The 17,925-nt window shown below is 29.9% G+C and overlaps 1 protein-coding gene across 2 annotated transcripts in view; it reads right to left on the minus strand.

Moving 5' to 3' along the window:
- Positions 1-17,564, minus strand: part of LOC123296741 (CUGBP Elav-like family member 2) — a 430,459-nt gene extending 412,895 nt beyond the window's left edge. The window contains exons 1-2 of one of the 2 annotated variants that reach the window (XM_044878363.1): positions 17,558-17,564; positions 7,269-7,325 (exon numbers count right to left, since the gene is read on the minus strand). In XM_044878363.1, the coding sequence (XP_044734298.1) occupies positions 7,269-7,325; positions 17,558-17,559 (59 nt within the window). In that variant the 5' untranslated portion in view covers positions 17,560-17,564. Of the gene's footprint in view, positions 1-7,268; positions 7,326-16,211; positions 16,359-17,557 lie in introns of those variants that run through there. The other variant, XM_044878362.1, reaches the window with a different exon arrangement.
- Positions 17,565-17,925: the final 361 nt, after the last annotated feature.

Genomic DNA, 17,925 nt, shown 5'->3' on the forward strand with positions numbered 1-17,925 from the left:
CCCTTATTTGACTCATCCCGAACTATATTTGTGGGGTTATATCAAAAAGGAAATGGATGTCAGCTCTCAGACCATTGGCGAACTCAATGCATTCGTCCCAAAATCATTGCTATGCCACCGGAGCGGAGATGCTCGCAAAAGGTTATAAAAAAGGCAGCAAAAAGCAAAATAAAAATTCATCAAGATATCTACAGATAATTTAACGTTCAGATTTCAAAGATAAAAATTCATACTTAATGTTTAGAAACAAAAAACGAAAATTTCGCTGCAAAATTTTCGCAAAAAAAGGTTTGGACGATTTTTGGACTATTCTGATTGTACAGAAATGATGGGAAATGAACGCTAAATTCAACTGGACGGCACTGGATCTCTTGGCCACAGCCAAGAAACAAACAGAAAGCGACTGGATTATGACTAGCGAGCCAGAAGATAATTGTTTAGGAAAAGACAAAGGAGCCTATCTCTTGGACTATTAACATCCATCGTATATATAGTGCTATCATAATATTTCTACTCTCTCCACTTTTCCCACATTACTATTTTACTTGTTATATACCTGTTAGTGTTAAAATACTTTGTTAATTTGTGTGTAAAAGTTATATCCACAGATGAAGATTGTTAGTTAAGTTAACTAAAGTTAACTTAGTTAACAAACAACTAAAGTTAAACTATTTCATATTTTAGTATTTAATACTTTGATAGTAAAAACGTTTTACCTATCATTTTACGGCCTACGTTTAAATCTCAACATTAACGAGGAATTTTTCTTTTCATCATTAAGATATTATGTCGAAAAATTGCAATGAGATATTTGCATTCTTTTCCCATTTTTATATGCTATATATGAGATATATATCAAGGTATATTAAATTTAGTCCGAAGTTTAGACCTGCTTAGAAATATTGATGCAACAAACAAAATTTTGGTATAGGTAGTCATCACCTACTCAGTTTTCGCCGGCCCCCCTGTCCGTGAAAAATGAGATATTGAGCTGAAATAACTCTCATGTTATTAGGTAAATTTGACCCAAAAAATTAAAAAATCGGGTTTTTCTCTAGACTACTAGGCTCAATCACCAAATAAATACGATTTTTTAATATTTTGCTCAAAATAACTTTGGGTATTGCATAAGAAGATAGTTTTTCCAATACCTAAGATTTTGAATTTTCATATAAATATTTATATCTACGCCCGGAAGTAACTACTACTTTTCTCACTGATTTTGCATGCGGGAAATAGTTCATTATCGCACTCATTTTCATTATCACACTCATTTTATTATTACGGCATTCCTTTTCAATCAATCAAGTTAGCTTAAATTGGAATACATCATTTTCAACCAATCAAATTAGCTAAATTACTGTCAAAATCTAAGCTAATAACAAGCTACTATAGTAAAGTTTTTATTGCTCTAGTTGTCTCGATTACCAGTATTTCAAACTAGCTCGACCCGTGCGAAATTACGCCCCCGTAGTTATCGTAGTCCGTGGCTAGCAACAACAAAAAACACATTTCTGAGAAAATTGGTGAGAAAAATCAAAAGTTTCTTATATTATTATTAGGAGAACATGTATTAAAAATAGTAACTATATGTCTAGAGTATTAGGAGAGCATATGTTAAAACTAACATGTTTGCCTTATCAACTTATTATGTAAAATTATTTAAATTTATGATATTTTTTCGTTCAAATTATTTGTCTAGCGTGTTTTTTCTTAAGCGGTACATTTTTAAACCGTGAATAAATTATTCGTCAAATCTACATATAATAAGCTTGAAAATGAAGGGTGAATAATGGAATTTGACAGAAAAAAACTTGCTAGAGTAATAATATATAAGATTTTAAATTATAACTATCGTTTATTTTCGTCGTTGATGTCGTACGCTCTCATTGTGCAAATTTCGCGTGCGAACGTTAATAATGATCTCAGCTCACTTGTATCGTAAATAACTTTTTTCCATTTATTACTTTCTCAAATTTCGAACTCTATTGAACATCAAGAATTTATCATACTTTCAACAAATATATATGACAATAAATGATTCAGTCAATATAGACGAAAAAAAGGCCGGACCTGGAAAAAATTACAATGGTGACTCTGAGGTTATAGATCGTTAGGGGGGCATGTAAATAAGTAATTGTTTAAATAAAATTTGAAGCTAATTTTGAGTCAAACAACTTTTTCATTTACACTTTTACAAAAAAAATCATTTTTTCTTAATGAAAACCGTGGAAAACCCTTTTTTTGATACTTTAACGCCACCTACTTTTTGTAATTTAACTCGTATGACGTTGCTCCAATGACATAAAATGTAGCTGACAGTGTCTTCTACATTTTTTATTTGAAAAACGCATTCCAAATTTTTTTTTCCCATTTTTTTGAATTTTCTTAAAAACAGCGGAACGAAAATTTTTCTTAATTTTTTTTTAAAGTTATTTACATGCCCCCCTAACGATCTATAACCTCAGATCCACCATTGTAATTTTTTCCAGTCAAAATGCCAGATTTACTGTACCAAAAGTAGGTACTTGAAATAAATCAAATTTTTTGAATTTGATTATTTCTTGTTTTTAGTAGGCTTCTGCAGTTCTTCAATTTTACATTTATAATGTAATGTATAAAAGTTTTAGAAGACTGTTGTTTTTTTCTAGTTATTTCTAGAAGTGAAGTGTATTTCTTGTTGTTGTTGTTATCAAAACAAAAAAAATAAAACTTAAATTGAACATATACAAACAAACAAACACATTCAAGAATAATGTTATGATTATGACGCACTAAAAAAACACAATATAGTACCAAAAAACTTTTTCCAAACAAGAATAAAATAAATTGCCCTTGGTGAATGAATATTTTTCTCCGTGGATGAGAATTTTTGTTATCTTTTTTTGTGTATCATTGGTTTTCAATACTTCCATAAGGCTTGTCAAATAAAAATAATCTATCAAGATTCCGAAGAAATTTTCGTATCGTAATAGTCCACTAACCTACAAATTTGAGATCGTTTGGGCAAATCAACATAGATACAACACCGGTAGACGACACATTTTATTCTAGGGTATTACACGTAAAAAGTTTTTTGAACCCAACTTTCTGCCGCGACGTAAATAACCTCATGAAGCGATGTGGAGTATTTTCTCTCATGGTACATATATTTTAAAATGAGTAAAAATCATTAAAATTTTCTACTTCTTGCACGATAAGTTCCCTAATGACCGCTTAAATGTTACATTATGCTAGAAGAAATATCTCCCCTTCCCCTCCCTTCTAATATCAATCAACCATGTTAACCTTTTTCAGGAGTTTGGGAGGTGAGAGAGGAGGAGAACCCTCTTCCAGCAGTACGTAACATTTGTGCGATCATTAGGGAGCTTATTTGATATAAGGAGCAAAAATTTTTCTCATTTTTACTAATTTTATTTCCTTCTTCCCTATCTCGAAACTGGCAGCTCTGCCATATATATGTCCTATGAGAGAAAATGCTCCACGTCGACTCGGGAGTTTAGTTACCACGCGGCAAGTAAATGCTCCTGGAAGAAATCGGTGACTGAATCGTTTGGCTAATATCGAAAAGTTCATTATCCGAAACCTTGCATTACCATTGGCAGATGCCATGTCAATGATTTTTGTTGGACCTCAGAATATCTACTTTCAATTTTTCAAAAGGCATAAAATTGGCATGATTTCTTAGAAAGCCAGGTTGTTATTTGAAGTCTTTTTTTCATGTCACCCCTATATGTTCACCACCTTTTGTCAATGCATAGAACTACCTCATTAAACATGGCAAAGTCGACAAAAAATTATTGCTATGGGTTCGGAAAATGGAAGATGAATATATTATTTTTCGCAGTTTATTATAATGGAAGTGAAAATGTGATGATTTTTCTACATAAGTTAAATTTTTTTTCTATTCTCTATTACACAGGAGCGTAGATGGTAATAGTTTAAAAGAGTGTTACTATAATATATATGTATAGTCTTAAGTAGTTAGTAAAATGAAACCTTATAAAACTAGTCAGTCATTCTCACCATATTATTATAATAGTCCAGTATTTATTCCAAATGTAGGTCGTGATTCTGATCTTGACGACACTTAAATTATGATTTTTTGTCCCCATTGCAATACGGTTTACGAATGGTCCATCAGTCACTTTTTCTAAAATCTATAATGAATTTTAACTCCGTCGGCACTCGCGTCAACGCAACGGTTCGGTAATGTTCAGATGCAATAAATTTTCTTTAACTTCTACATAATTTAAATCATAGCCTCTACATAATTTTATATAAATTTATTTTTTAATGCATTAGATAATTAAAAATAGCTTGATTACTTGATTTTTTAATTATATTTGAGAGAGAAATACTAGAGCAATTTCAGCTTATTTCTGTCAGGTTTTTTTAATTTACTGAGTACGATTTTTATTAAACTAACTAACGCACACGAACAGGCCCGAAAAGTTCCGAAGGTAATATTGTTTTGCTTACATCTCTACTCTCTTGATGAGACAAATTCGTTCTAACAGTATATTTAGTCCTACAATAAACACTAGACTTAGTTTTCGTAACACAAAAAAGAATTGATAAATAGCGTCCAGATTGAAGTCACGATCCATTTTAGACCTACCTACCGGTCTAAAGTATAGATACAGATATGGTGTACACACTTTGACTGAAATTGAACTTATTACTTTTTCTTAAAGAGAAATATAATATATAGCAGCTAACTAGTAAGCACATTATGAGAAAATGGAGGGATATTTTCATATAGACTAAAACAAAAGAGAGAAAAAATGTATATAGAGAAAAACTCGCATTTCTCTCATCACCAGTGAATAAAATACAAAAAAAAGGGAAAAAAAGATATAAATATGCTTTGTGTTTCTACTTTAAAATAAAAGAGATTTGCTACAGTTTTATATCATTTTTAAAGTAAAACTATGTTTAATCGCATAATTAAGCTATAGGAGATTTTTTCTTTGTATACTAAAGCTGCTAATTCAAAAAAATTACAACGTTTAGCCCTTTTCTAGCGCCTCCCAAATTGTTTTGCTCGACTAGGCCAACTTTTCATTGGGTTCTTTGACTATTATAATTAGGTTAATCTGTATCGTACTTAATACAGTCGAAATATTATCATTTATTCTCGAAATATATTTAACAGTAGTTAATTTACCTGTCCAATTACGCAAGACCAGAAAAGGAAAGCCATTTTATCAATCGTTCGGTAATTTTGAGTTTGTCTGTTGATTTTTTAAGACTGCCTTACTAGATGAAGTTTAACTGTATTTGTTTGAATGCATGTGTATGAATGGAAATACTATAAAAAATTATATTATTGGATTAAAAATTAATTTTTACAACGTTTTTATGTTAAAAACTTACGAGATCTTGTTTATTTGTAAAACTGAACTGAATACAGAATAGAACAATGCTACTACTACTGCTAATGCTGTAGTAAAGTCTAGCACTGTTACCTCTATGAGAAAAAAAAATGAAAGAAAAAGTTTGTTGCAGGAGTTAGTCAATATAAAGCCATAATGTTTTACTAACTCTTAGATTTACTATTCTACTATTTTACAAAGGGATACAGTATAAATGTACGAGACTACGGTACAAATAGCGACCTCATATCATGGAGTATAATTCTGGTAATATTTACGAAAATACATCGAAAAAAAGTTTTAATACCGTTCCATTATGTTTCCTTTATTCTTTGGTACCATGGCGAAAAACTTAACCCTAATTGAAATTGTCTTTATATAAATTATTTACTAATTGACCGATAATGTTTGATCTTAGCGAATTTCCGAAGGAGCTATTGCTTTTGTACTAATGATGGAATTTTGGAAACAATCTTCAAATGTTCATCAATCTTACCTAATAGATGTCAAAAATGACCATCGTTAAAATTTATACATTTGAAAAGTACAAATTTTTTTTCAAGATAAAAATATTTTTGCATTTTTTTTTTTGATCTGTTGTCAACAAAAAAGTACTTGCGGTTTTTTTCTAGATGTTTATTTTTCGAAATAAACTATTTTGAAAAATTAAAAATTCAATCTTCAATTATTAGAAAAATGTGTTATTTTCTTCAATCTGAGGGAATTATCTTAATTAACGCAGCTTCTGCGCTACGATTTTTTTAATTATATGAATTTTAAAATAAGGCTAACATAAAGCTTGAAAATTCAAAAATTTTTTCTTGCAGTGAAGTAATAATTATTATAAGGAAATTTTTATCTCAATTTGCCTAAAAATCATGAACCATGCTGTATAAATATAATTGTATTATTTATGTAGAAAAATGCTTCATATAATTTACTATGTAGAAAAATTTAAAACTTTTACCTGATTATAACAAAGTAAATAAAAAATTGTGCTTCAAACAACAAGTCAAAATTTAATTATTTTTTGTGCCTCGAAATTTTAGGTTCTAAAATAAAAACTTTTAAAATATTATAATTATTAAAATATAATAATGTTTTACAAAGCAGGTTGAAATAGGTAAGCATCTTGGATTTCGTTTATCCAAGTAGGGAAATTTCTGAATTTTTAAAAAACTCCCATAATTACGAAATAAGCTTACCAAGATAAATTCATAAGCCTGATAAATGCTATTTCAGGGCGCACTCTCCGGAAAACTACAAATTTGACTATAAAACGACTTTAAAAACAATAGAATACAGAATTAACTATTTTAAAGTCGAAATAGCAAGCATTTTGATAATACAGTAGTTTCGAAAACCGATAATAAGAGTGCATCAAAATCAGAGGTGATCCCATTACTAAAATTGTACGCAAATATTCATCATAAATAAAATAGGAAATGTATATATCTAAGCGAGACTGTATACACAGCATTAAACACGTATTATTGAGATGCTATTGTGTTTTAAGTATCATGACAATGAATCATATTAGATGTATATACAAAGAAGCAATATCATTTTTGTGTGATTTGAAGGAAGCGGTGTCGCAATTTTTTTAAATTTTACGATTGCTGGACTTAAAGTAGTAGTACTTTTTCCAAGTAAATGAGTCGCCGATAGTATAAACTTTCGCCTATAATATAAACTATAAAAATCTAAACGATTTAAAACAACTCGACTTTGTCATTTCAAAGTGTACAAAAAAACTTGAAATAAAAATAGTTTTTGAAAAAAAAAAAAGAAAAAAAAGATTAGATTAAAATTTTCTTGATTGAAATAAAACTTAAAGAATGTAACATTTTCTATGTAATATGAATGTATGAATGTAATGAATGTACTTACCTAGTTTCCTTAATGTCACCAGGCTGCTCAAATAACTGCCGTTCGCTGACGTCAAACCTAAAAATAAAATAATTGTATTTAGTAAATATGTAAACATTAAAAACATTACAATCTACATTTACATATTTAAGTATTCTTCAATTTTTTATTTAAAAATAATTTATAGTTTTATATTATTTATATATAAATTATATTTTATTATAATATTACATATGTTTTTATGTAAAAAGACTATTTTTATTACTTGCAGCTTCATTGCTGTTACATGCTTCTTTTGGTTTTATTAGAGGAAATAGTTTAATGTTTAATAGTCACAAAATTCTTTTTGTACCGGATGCACCAAATAGCAATATCATCAGTGAGAAATAAATCACTACTGGATAGTTATACAGTACTTGATAAGTCCGTGGAAATATTATCTAGTCATCATAATATAAGCCGACTCGGCGAGCGGGTATGCCGAATCCAATTATTAACCTCGCTTGGCGACCTGGACGTCTGACTAATCTGTTAAAAAAATTCTACAGATTAGTCAATCTCCGCAGATATGAATTGACTATCAACAAAAGAAGATAAGTACAATGTAAGATTTGAATATTTTTATACCATGTATATATGAAATATACATAGTATATTAAGTTTAGTTCCAAGTTTGTAACGCTTAAAAATAATGATGCTAGGAAAAAAATTTTGTCATAGGTGTTCATAAAATCGCCTAATTAGTCCATTTCCGGTTGTCCGTCCGTCCGTCCGTCTGTGGACACGATAACTCAAAAACGAAAAGAGATATCGAGCTGAAATTTTTACAGCGTACTCAGGACGTAAAAAGTGAGGTCAAGTTCGTAAATGAGCATCATAGGTCAATTGGGTCTTGGGTCCCTAGGACCCATCTTGTAAACCGTTAGAGATAGAACAAAAGTTTAAATGAAAAAAATGTTCCTTATCAAAAATTAAACAACTTTTGTTTGAAACATTTTTTGTAAACATCACTGTTTACCCGTGAGGGCGCTATACTTGATTATCAATTATGTATGTGTCACATGATTGTATGTGTTATGTGATAAAGAAATCAACACTGACTAAAAAACTTTGATACAAATCCAAGAAAAATTTCTATTAGCTTAGGACAGGTAAGTCTCCTCCTAGTTAAATGAGGAAAGAAAATTTTTCACTATTTTAAAGGCAGGGTATTTTTACCAGTCCTGGGATTATAGAAATTTTTTCTTATTCCAATATACGTGGATGTGAAAAATAAAATTGGGAAATTTAAGTGGAGTTAAGCCGAAAAATAAAGTACCCAGGGCAGGTAGATTATGAATACCTATAACATATCCAAATTTTAAATCGATAGAGTAGGGTATAATCGCAGTGTAAAATTTTTTTGTAAATTTAACTGTTCTTATCTGGAAAGCTTTTCTTTATAATTTTTTTTCCACCAGTGAATATTTAAGACGATTCTTTAAAAAAATATAAAGTTTCACGCCAATCAAAAATTTGTACAAAACACATTTTAACGGTTAAGTTAAAATTGAAAGCCTTCGTCAACATTTTATCATTTTCTCTATTATTTCCTACTTCCACTTGGCATCAATTTCAATCATTTATTGCAGTTTTTATATTTCAAACATTATTTTCACAAGGAATAGAATTTTTTTTATTCTTAACGTATTATAACGTTTTTGCAGCTATATGACGTCACAATACTAAACAAAGAGGTGAATGATTGATATATGTAAGTCAGAGTCATCTTTATGTTGTTATATAAAAAGATGTTTTTGATTAAATATTAATATAAACAAAAATATGATTATATATTTATAACATTGTCATCTGTGTGCCAAAAAATATTTTTTATGACCACAATACGGCAGTCATAGTCATAAAATAATAAATATATGAAACATGGCAACATTTTATTACGACCAGAACAACAATATGTCTTCTTTCTTATTCATGAATATTTTAAAATTAAATAAAACGACGGTATACGACAGAGATAGTGTTGACAATCAATTCGTTGTGTCTGCTTCATGTGTATCAAAATATCATATTATAGAGCGGGTAAAAATATGGCGAAAGTTTATGAAAATTCAATACGATCATTATCATTCTAGTTATGAGATTATTGTTAAAATTAGACACTGAGAAGAAGATAAAAAGAAGCGAAGTTTCAAGTAATATTCGTAACATTCCTTTCATTGATAAAGTTTTGAAAAATGGTGGAATAGAATTGAATTTCTGGAAAAAGTAACTTATGATCATAAAAAAAGGGACATACTCCAATCATGTTAGGTTTTTCACTTCGGAATCTAACGGAATAAGCAAATTTTTTGTACAAACCTTTATTTTGATAGTACAAATGTTGTCTCAAAAGTCACAAATGATAACGCGTTCGCGTCGTTAGATATTCAAGGTCAAAGGTATCGAAAATCAGTTTTTTGTAAATATCTCGTTTTTTTGCGCTCATTGACCCTGCGGCCAATTACAATTACAGCGGTTTTCTTAAGATTTTGAGGTTATTTTGCTGTGTTCAGGGTTCTACTGGCAAGTTCAATGCAAACAACAATTCTTAACAACAATTGTATTTTTATTCGTCGCAATTCGATCAATAGAAGCAAACATATTTAAGAAAACGTCAAAAAACAAAACATTGTAGAGATAAATTGTCATAGCACCGCGTGCAGAAGTACTTGCGATTTGTTCCGGAATCAGAAAATTCCTTTTTAAACGAAGAAACCTATTTTAAAAAAATTTGCCTTCCGAATTATCAAAATCCGGTAGATTTCCTCAACTATTTTATAAATATTAACCAATAAAAATCATAAATTTTCTTTATTTTCTCACAAGTATTAACATGGTGCTTGGATCACTATGAATCTTATGATACTTAATTGTAATGTTTATTTACTGTTATCACGAGCTCCATCTTAGCTGGAAAACCCCAACAGACTCCAATTTTGAGGCCAATTTAGTGTATGAATTGATTAATATATACAATATACTATTCCTGATAGATATAACAATAATATATTAGGCAGTACATACATACACTTGGTAGGTTTAAGAGGTAGAGGTAGATAGGTTTAGATAGTGTAGATAGGTGGCCTATATAGTATTAGTATAGTAGGTATTAAAGCTTGTATTTTAGCAGTCAATAATGATGAATCATTGAATTCCCAGTTGCACGCTTGAATAACTATATAATTTACTAATTGCATAGACAATAGTTAAATTATACTGTGATTAATGTATATTCTCATAGTTAGTATAGGTAGTGTGTTGTGTTAGACTATATAATAAGCCTTAGTGGTTGTGATCTTTGGAGGACAAAACCAATAGCTTGCTGATTCAATAAATGGTTGTATTCATAGACAGGTTCCAAGCTCGTAGAACGAGTCGAAACGATAATCACATCAATGATTAGAAAAACTTTATAATACACTCCGACAATTTGCATTCACGTTTACTTTGAACTATTACGATTTTAAATTTGTTGTCTTAAATCTGAGCGCCATTTATGTCAATACAAAACTGAGTGATTCGAAAATGGTCCGTGAATTTGAAATCCACATACATTTTTTAATTTTCTACATTTCGATCGACTAACGGAGTCAATGCCTAGTTTGAATAACCAAAAAAAAAAGTAAAATCGGAAATTTTTAGAATTAATCGTGAATGAGAATTATCGAAGAAGGCTATGAATATTTCAGAAGAATTGTTACAATTAATAGGAGTGGGGTCCAGATTACGTGCTTGGGTCTGCGAACTATTGAAGACAGCATGTTTCGGCGGTATGGCAGCTATTTGGAACCGTTAAAAAAGTATGACGGTGATTTTAGGTTGAAAAAAATGTCTTGTAAAATCATAGTGGGATACATATACCGGATTTCGACAACAATTGGGAAAATAATGGGAGAAGGCAAATTTTTTTTAAATAAGTTTCTTTTGTTGGTAAAAAAACAAAGACAAGGAGTTTCCCGGTTCCGGAACGTTCCGCACGACCTTCTGCACGCGGTTTTAGGACAATTAGTATCTACTGTTTTCTTTGGTGTCGTTTAAATTGGATTGAGGTGAATAAAAAAAACCATTTGTTATGAATTTTTGCATCGACCTTTCCTGCTATCGAATCCGGAATATAGCAAAATAATCTCAAAATCTCAAGAAAACCGTAGTAACCTCATATTGTAGAAATTCTGGAAAAATATGTCGCTTACGATTATAAAAAATTGTGGTATATTTTAGCTCGATGCATAGCCTTAATTTTAAGAAAAAAGAATTTTTTTCTGCAGTTTGTATAGTTCAGATTATGGTCCGAAACATTACAAAACAAAAATGCAAAATACTGGATAAATCCATATTTGCACCATTACAAGGTACAACAATTGAAAATTTCCAATTGGTGTACCTTGTAATGATAAAAATCTGGATTTTTGACACTTAAAAAATTATTTTTACATTCAGATATATATTTTTTTACACAATGTATTTATACCTACATTACTGACTAAGATTTCTGATGACTTCGATTTATTTCTGATAATTAAATCACAAACTTGATCGATCAACGAGTCGCTATTAGACTTAATTTTTTAAATTTTGATTTTCAAGGTGAAAACAATTACTTTCTAACAGAAAGCTTATTAAACATATTGTGCATATAGATGCATGCATTGTTCTGTGATTACGATATCAACAATAAGTAGAGAGGTACATCAACAATCATTAGTTGCAGGTACACCACTTTGAGGTTAACTCTACTGGTTAGCTTTTTTTTATTTGTAGGAAAATTAATATTCAAATGTTGTATCATACGCTCTGGTAAAATAGAGGAGAGAACGTGCGAGGATTATGGATAAATTTGTAAAGGGTTAACTTTATATTTATAAGTTAATGTCGAAAAACTTTAACCTGTTTATATACAAAACTATGAAAAGTTAAATTTCGTGTAAAAAAGGGTTTAAAGTTATCTTGAAAACTAAAAAAAAAATGTAAAAGACACCAACTTACCTAAAAAATACTTAAATAAATAATATACTCCACTAGATGAGTAGAAAAAAGACGAAATATCTAACTTTTGACCTATAGTATCGATTTTTATGAAAATTTGGGATTAAGCTAAGTTTAACTTCTAGATAAAATTTATATGGTGCCGAGTGGTGCTTTAACCCAGGAGGTGGGACCAACCCTCCAAGGGGTTGGAAAATATATGTTGAAAATGGCAATGAAACGTTTTTTTTTTAAAACCCAGATAGAAATTGAATGCAAATAGCAAATTGTACAGCTAAATTTTTTTAAATACAAAATAATTCACTTAATACTCTAAACTGTACATTTAAATACAAACATCTTAGAAAATTAAACCGAATTATTCAAATAAAAACGTATTTAAAAAGTAATTTTTAAAGAACAAGAAATAACGACCTTTTTTCCTACTTTAATGAGAGTAAAAATACAGAGAAATACAGCAAATTTCCAACAACAAAGTAACAATACATCGTCCATGTTCGTCTCTCGCCCTCTTGCTTTTGCGTCCTTGTAAGAATTATTTTTTCTATTTATTCATTTTCAAACATTCATTGTGAACTCAAGCATAAAATATATTTTGACAAAGAAATAGTACTTTGTTAGAAGAGCATTGAGTAGAGCACGTGTTGTTTACATACACAACCGATATTCTAGTAAAGTACCATAGTTCTAAGGCCTGGTCCACCGAAAAAACACCGAAGTTCTCAATATAATGCAGAAAAACAGAGAACTGACGCTAGCAATCAAAGAGCGCAAACTAAGGTATATTGGTCATATAATGAGAAAAGATAGATATTAAATATTTCGGTTGAACATTGAGGGAAAGATTCAGGGTAAAAAGTCAGTAGGGAGAAGCCAGAATTCCCGGATCAAGGACCTACGCTGATGGCTCAGTAAAAGATCATTCGAAGTCTTCAGAGCAGCTGTGTTACGAGTAACTATTGCCAGTTGGATCGCCAACCTTCTTGGCGAATAGACTACAAGCTTATGCTAAATTTTTTCGAGTGAAATGTCCCACTTGGAATCATGTTGAAAAAGATTATCCTACATTTAAAATTAATTTTAAGCACCATGGCGTTAGTTTTGCGTGGTATAGGTGAGTACAGGTGGGAAAATTAATGTCACATCCCTTTGTGTCTCACCTCTGCACCAGCAAATATGTACGGCTTTGCTGGATACTAACTCTACATAAGTATTCAAAGCGAATTACAAAAATGCCGTACAGAAATACTTATGCAGAACTAGTACATATTTGCTGGTGCAGGGGTGAGACATCAAGGGGTGGGCCAATCATATTCTCATCTGTACTCAACTGCGCTATGCAAAACTGACCATGGTGCATAAACTTACTTTTACATATAGAAGCATCTTTGTTTCGAAATATTTTTTAGATTTAAAAAAAAATTACAGCATTAAATTGCTGATTTTTGTGCATAAAATATTTAGAATTATTTTCAACAATAAGTTTGGTAAAAGTCTTGTTATGAGTCTTAGTCTTGCAGAGCTATATCTTGGCCTGTTGCTTCTTGGTCATGGTTTTGATTCTTTGTTGCTTGGTCTCGGTATCGGTCTTGTCAAAGTGATAACTATATTGGGCTTGGCCTTGGTATTGAAAAATTTGCACGATTGAGAGCAAGACTACAAAATCGAGACTTATTTTGCTCATTATTATAATTTTCTATTCATATAAAGGGCCCTTAAATTTAATGAAAATTATCGAAGTGGGGTTGGAAATTTTTTTGGAGGCATTCTAACAATTGATGTGAGTGGCGTCCATTTTTTATATGGCTAACGAGATAGCTTACAATCGGTATAGAGTTGCATAAACGCCTGGCTTTAGTGTTATATCAGGAGTATGTACTACTATGAGTGCAGTTGTACCAACTTTTTATAAAATAAAAAATAAAAAAGTTGAACCCTCATCATGATCATCATCATCGTAGCAACCTCTCCAAAGAACTTTGTTTACAATGAAAATGATGAATAATAATAATAAAGGGATGGATGCCTGGATGACTGCTGGATAGATGTGGATGGATCTGTTAAAATTGGTATTTTAATTAAATAACTTGCAACACACATACAGTTCAAACATACATCAGTCTTTTTCAAAAAGTGAATGAGTGTTTGAATGGATTATTATCATCATACTCATCGGTCAAAAGTTACCAACTAGTTGATATACGAAGTACAATCATACACAAAAATATTCCATTTTGAGTACCTATTACGAACACCAAGGCAATTTTAGATTTAGGGTTGAAATTATTTGTACTTTATTTTCAACTTTGATGGTGAATTTTGTTATAACTTCATGAATGTAGACGAAAAATAAGAATACAATTTTTCGATATCTGCCTTGGTTTTCGAAATATCGAAAGGTAAATATAATGAAACATTTTCATTTTTCGATATTTTGAAAATTACTCCATATATCGAAAAATTTTACTCTCACTTTTCGTCATATACCTATAAGTTATAATAACATAAGTCACCATCAAAATTGAACAAATTTTTTTTTAATTTGTGGCCTCACTTCCTTGCTTATACTGAATTAGTTGGGCACTACCGATTTATTTTTGTTTTCAATTATTCATTAAGGTTTAAAATTAAATTAAAAATTTTTTTTAATTTCCACCGACTAGTTTTGAAGAAATCTATGAAACAATATCATCCATCTTCGATTTTACCATAAAACCAATGTTAAATGTGCCTACTTTGGAAGTCATTTTACTTATTTACATAATCGGACAGTCCCCTTAAAATTTTCAGAATTGAGCTATACTAAGTCCAAGTTTATATAAAAACAAAATCAAGTTGTCATTTGAAATTCCCTTGGTGCTCATTCATCCTTGATAAAATAAAAAAATTGAAAATACAAATACAATTAATCGGTCACTAAATGATAAACTAGATAAGTCACCTACGAAATGAATTCATGGAATCTATTTGTTCCCTCATCCAGAGCCAAAATGGTAAAGTGGGATTGATAACTAAGGAAATTCAAGGGTTTCGTTGTATACTTAACACGGCAGGAAGTAAATATTTTCTTGGATCAAAAAAATTTGTATGCAGTCAAATGGTAAATTTCTTAAGTGTTTAGATCGTTGGCTCATTTATTTACTGTTTTTTTACTCATTTAGTTTTTTTTTTTTGTTTCACAAAATCACTAGTTGAAGCTCCCTGTAAATTCCCTATCTTTTATAGCTCAACTCCCTATCATTTATAGTTTTGGAGAAAATATTCACCAAAATTTTGTCCTCATTTCTTAGAATCCAAAGGGAAGTATCTTCTCTAACACAGGTTGTTCCCATAATATTTTCCTAGAGTTTAAAAGAAAGCTGAAGGTAGGAATTGGTTTTTTGGTTTAAGCTCTCCCAGATAAATAAATCTGCAAGAACAAATGTAATGGGTTGTGTGAAAATTAAAATTTTGCGAAAGAATAAAATAAAAAGTTAATTATTTCGTTAATTTTGTAGAGGACTGTAGGTACGTTGTTGGAAGTTTTTAACAACAGAAAAATAACAAACTTGAAAAATGAAGAATGGTTTACTTTTCTAAATTAAAAACTAACAAAAATTTTCAGTATAATAATTCATTTTCAAATTAATTTAATTATGATTCGAACTTCTTTAATGATTGGTTCGTTCAAAGTTTTATATTCTCCCTATATTAAAATTTATATGTTTTTCTTTTTGAAAAATTTATTATATGCGAAGCTTTATACGGGATTCTATATCGATTTTAAAAATTCTAAGTTTCTACTTGAGAGTATTTATTAGCAAGACTGTTTGAACAAGAATGTTTGAGCAAGACTGTTAATTGTATCAAAAAAATTAACTTAGTTTTGAAAAACTTTCTGTTCTATAGTAATATTATTAAGCTCAATTTAATGCAGAATTTAGTAAAATAACTTACATTCGAGCTTACTTCCATCCAGGAACATCTCACTTTCTTTCATCACACAACCCTCCAAGCACCTTTACAGGGCTGGAAAATAGCCAAAATTGTCCGTTTTAGTACTTGATGCGCAATAACTTAGTCGAATACCGAATATTTCTATAAAAGAGCACACGCGCAATGAAAAAAAATTAAATAGTGGGTTTTTCGTCAAAAAATGTTTTGTGCCTATATTTATTTAGTATTTTTAATTTTTTTTGTTGTAAATTTTTTAGGATTTTGGCCAATTGTTATCAAACTAAAAATTTTTTCGTATCAATACATAAATCCTATTACTACTGTTGATACCAATTTTCATTTCCAAATATTTATCAATGCTTTTCTTGCGCTGGCGATTGTCGTTTCGTAAATCTACCTCTTCTTGCTTCGAGTTATTACTACTTTTGTGGCCTCTTTCAGCCGTTGTATAAACGGTAAATATATGGTAAAGAAAATTAGATGTAATTTTCTCACTGGTTTTCCGTTATTTTTGATTTTATTGTTCGCTACGGTATCTGATACACAAACAATTACACAAACACATAAAATTTGCAGACACAATACACAAATATTTTGATAATGTAAAAAGTCTTTTGATAAAATAACACTTTTATAATTTTGATAAGGTCCAATGGCCAATATTAAATTTTTTTCGTTTGATTTTTACTGTTTTTTTTTTTCTAATAAATAAATTTTGACATATTTTTATTTCTATAGCAACATTTTTTAAAACTTACTATATTTAAAAATTTTTATATAGTTTAGTTCATCATTTAGAGCTATCACATATCCCTCAACTCTTGCCAGTTTGAAAAAGTTTTCAATTTTGAAACTTACTGAAAATTATAGAAGTTTTTATCAGAGAATAGTGAAGTATCAAGTCCGAGAACAAGTGAACAATTTGTAGCAACTTCTTGAGGCATTACGAAAAATTTTGTAATTATTCTTGAAATATGATTGATAACTGGCAGTTGCAACTCGCCAACTGGCGATAATATTAATGAAAGTTTTTAAAGCAGACTAAATTTGGTACAATATGCGACGAGAGCGGACTCTGTAGACCCAATTCTTTCCGAGATAAAGCCTTTCAAAAGTTATCGACGTAACTTTATACATCTCAAAATTTGTATTAATTGTCAAAAATAAAAAAATCCGTAAAAATTTAAGTTTCTTAAGATTTTGGAGATTATAACTCTAAAAAATTTTATAAAGAAGACTAAATTTACTACAAAATGAGACTAGAATCGTCACTGAAGACTCAATAGTTTCCGAGAAAAAGCCGTTCAAGCTTTTCCTTTGGGGGTTATAATCACCAAATATGTTACATTCGAGCTTACTTCTGTAGTCCTTTATGGTTAAAATCGCCAAATTCAAAAAAAAAAATTTCGATTGAAGACAAAGTTGCGTTTAACCCTCGAGGCCACTAACTTGAATTATTCATTAGACCAACACCATAAACAAGTGCAAAAAATCAGAACTACCGGATTTGATGCAGACTACCCCATACTTTCAAACGACAAGGTTACTGTATTATTTTTGAAAGTGAGAAAATGTGTTTCACTTTGTGCATATAAAATTTATCAGTTTTATCTTTTGATTTTACAGAATCATGTATGATGTTGCATATTCAGCATTCTTATTTGGTAATTATTATAAATTACTTAGTTTATAATTAATAATAAAATATTATTCT

Source organism: Chrysoperla carnea, chromosome 3, assembly GCF_905475395.1.
Source record: "Chrysoperla carnea chromosome 3, inChrCarn1.1, whole genome shotgun sequence".
Lineage (NCBI taxonomy): Eukaryota > Metazoa > Arthropoda > Insecta > Neuroptera > Chrysopidae > Chrysoperla > Chrysoperla carnea.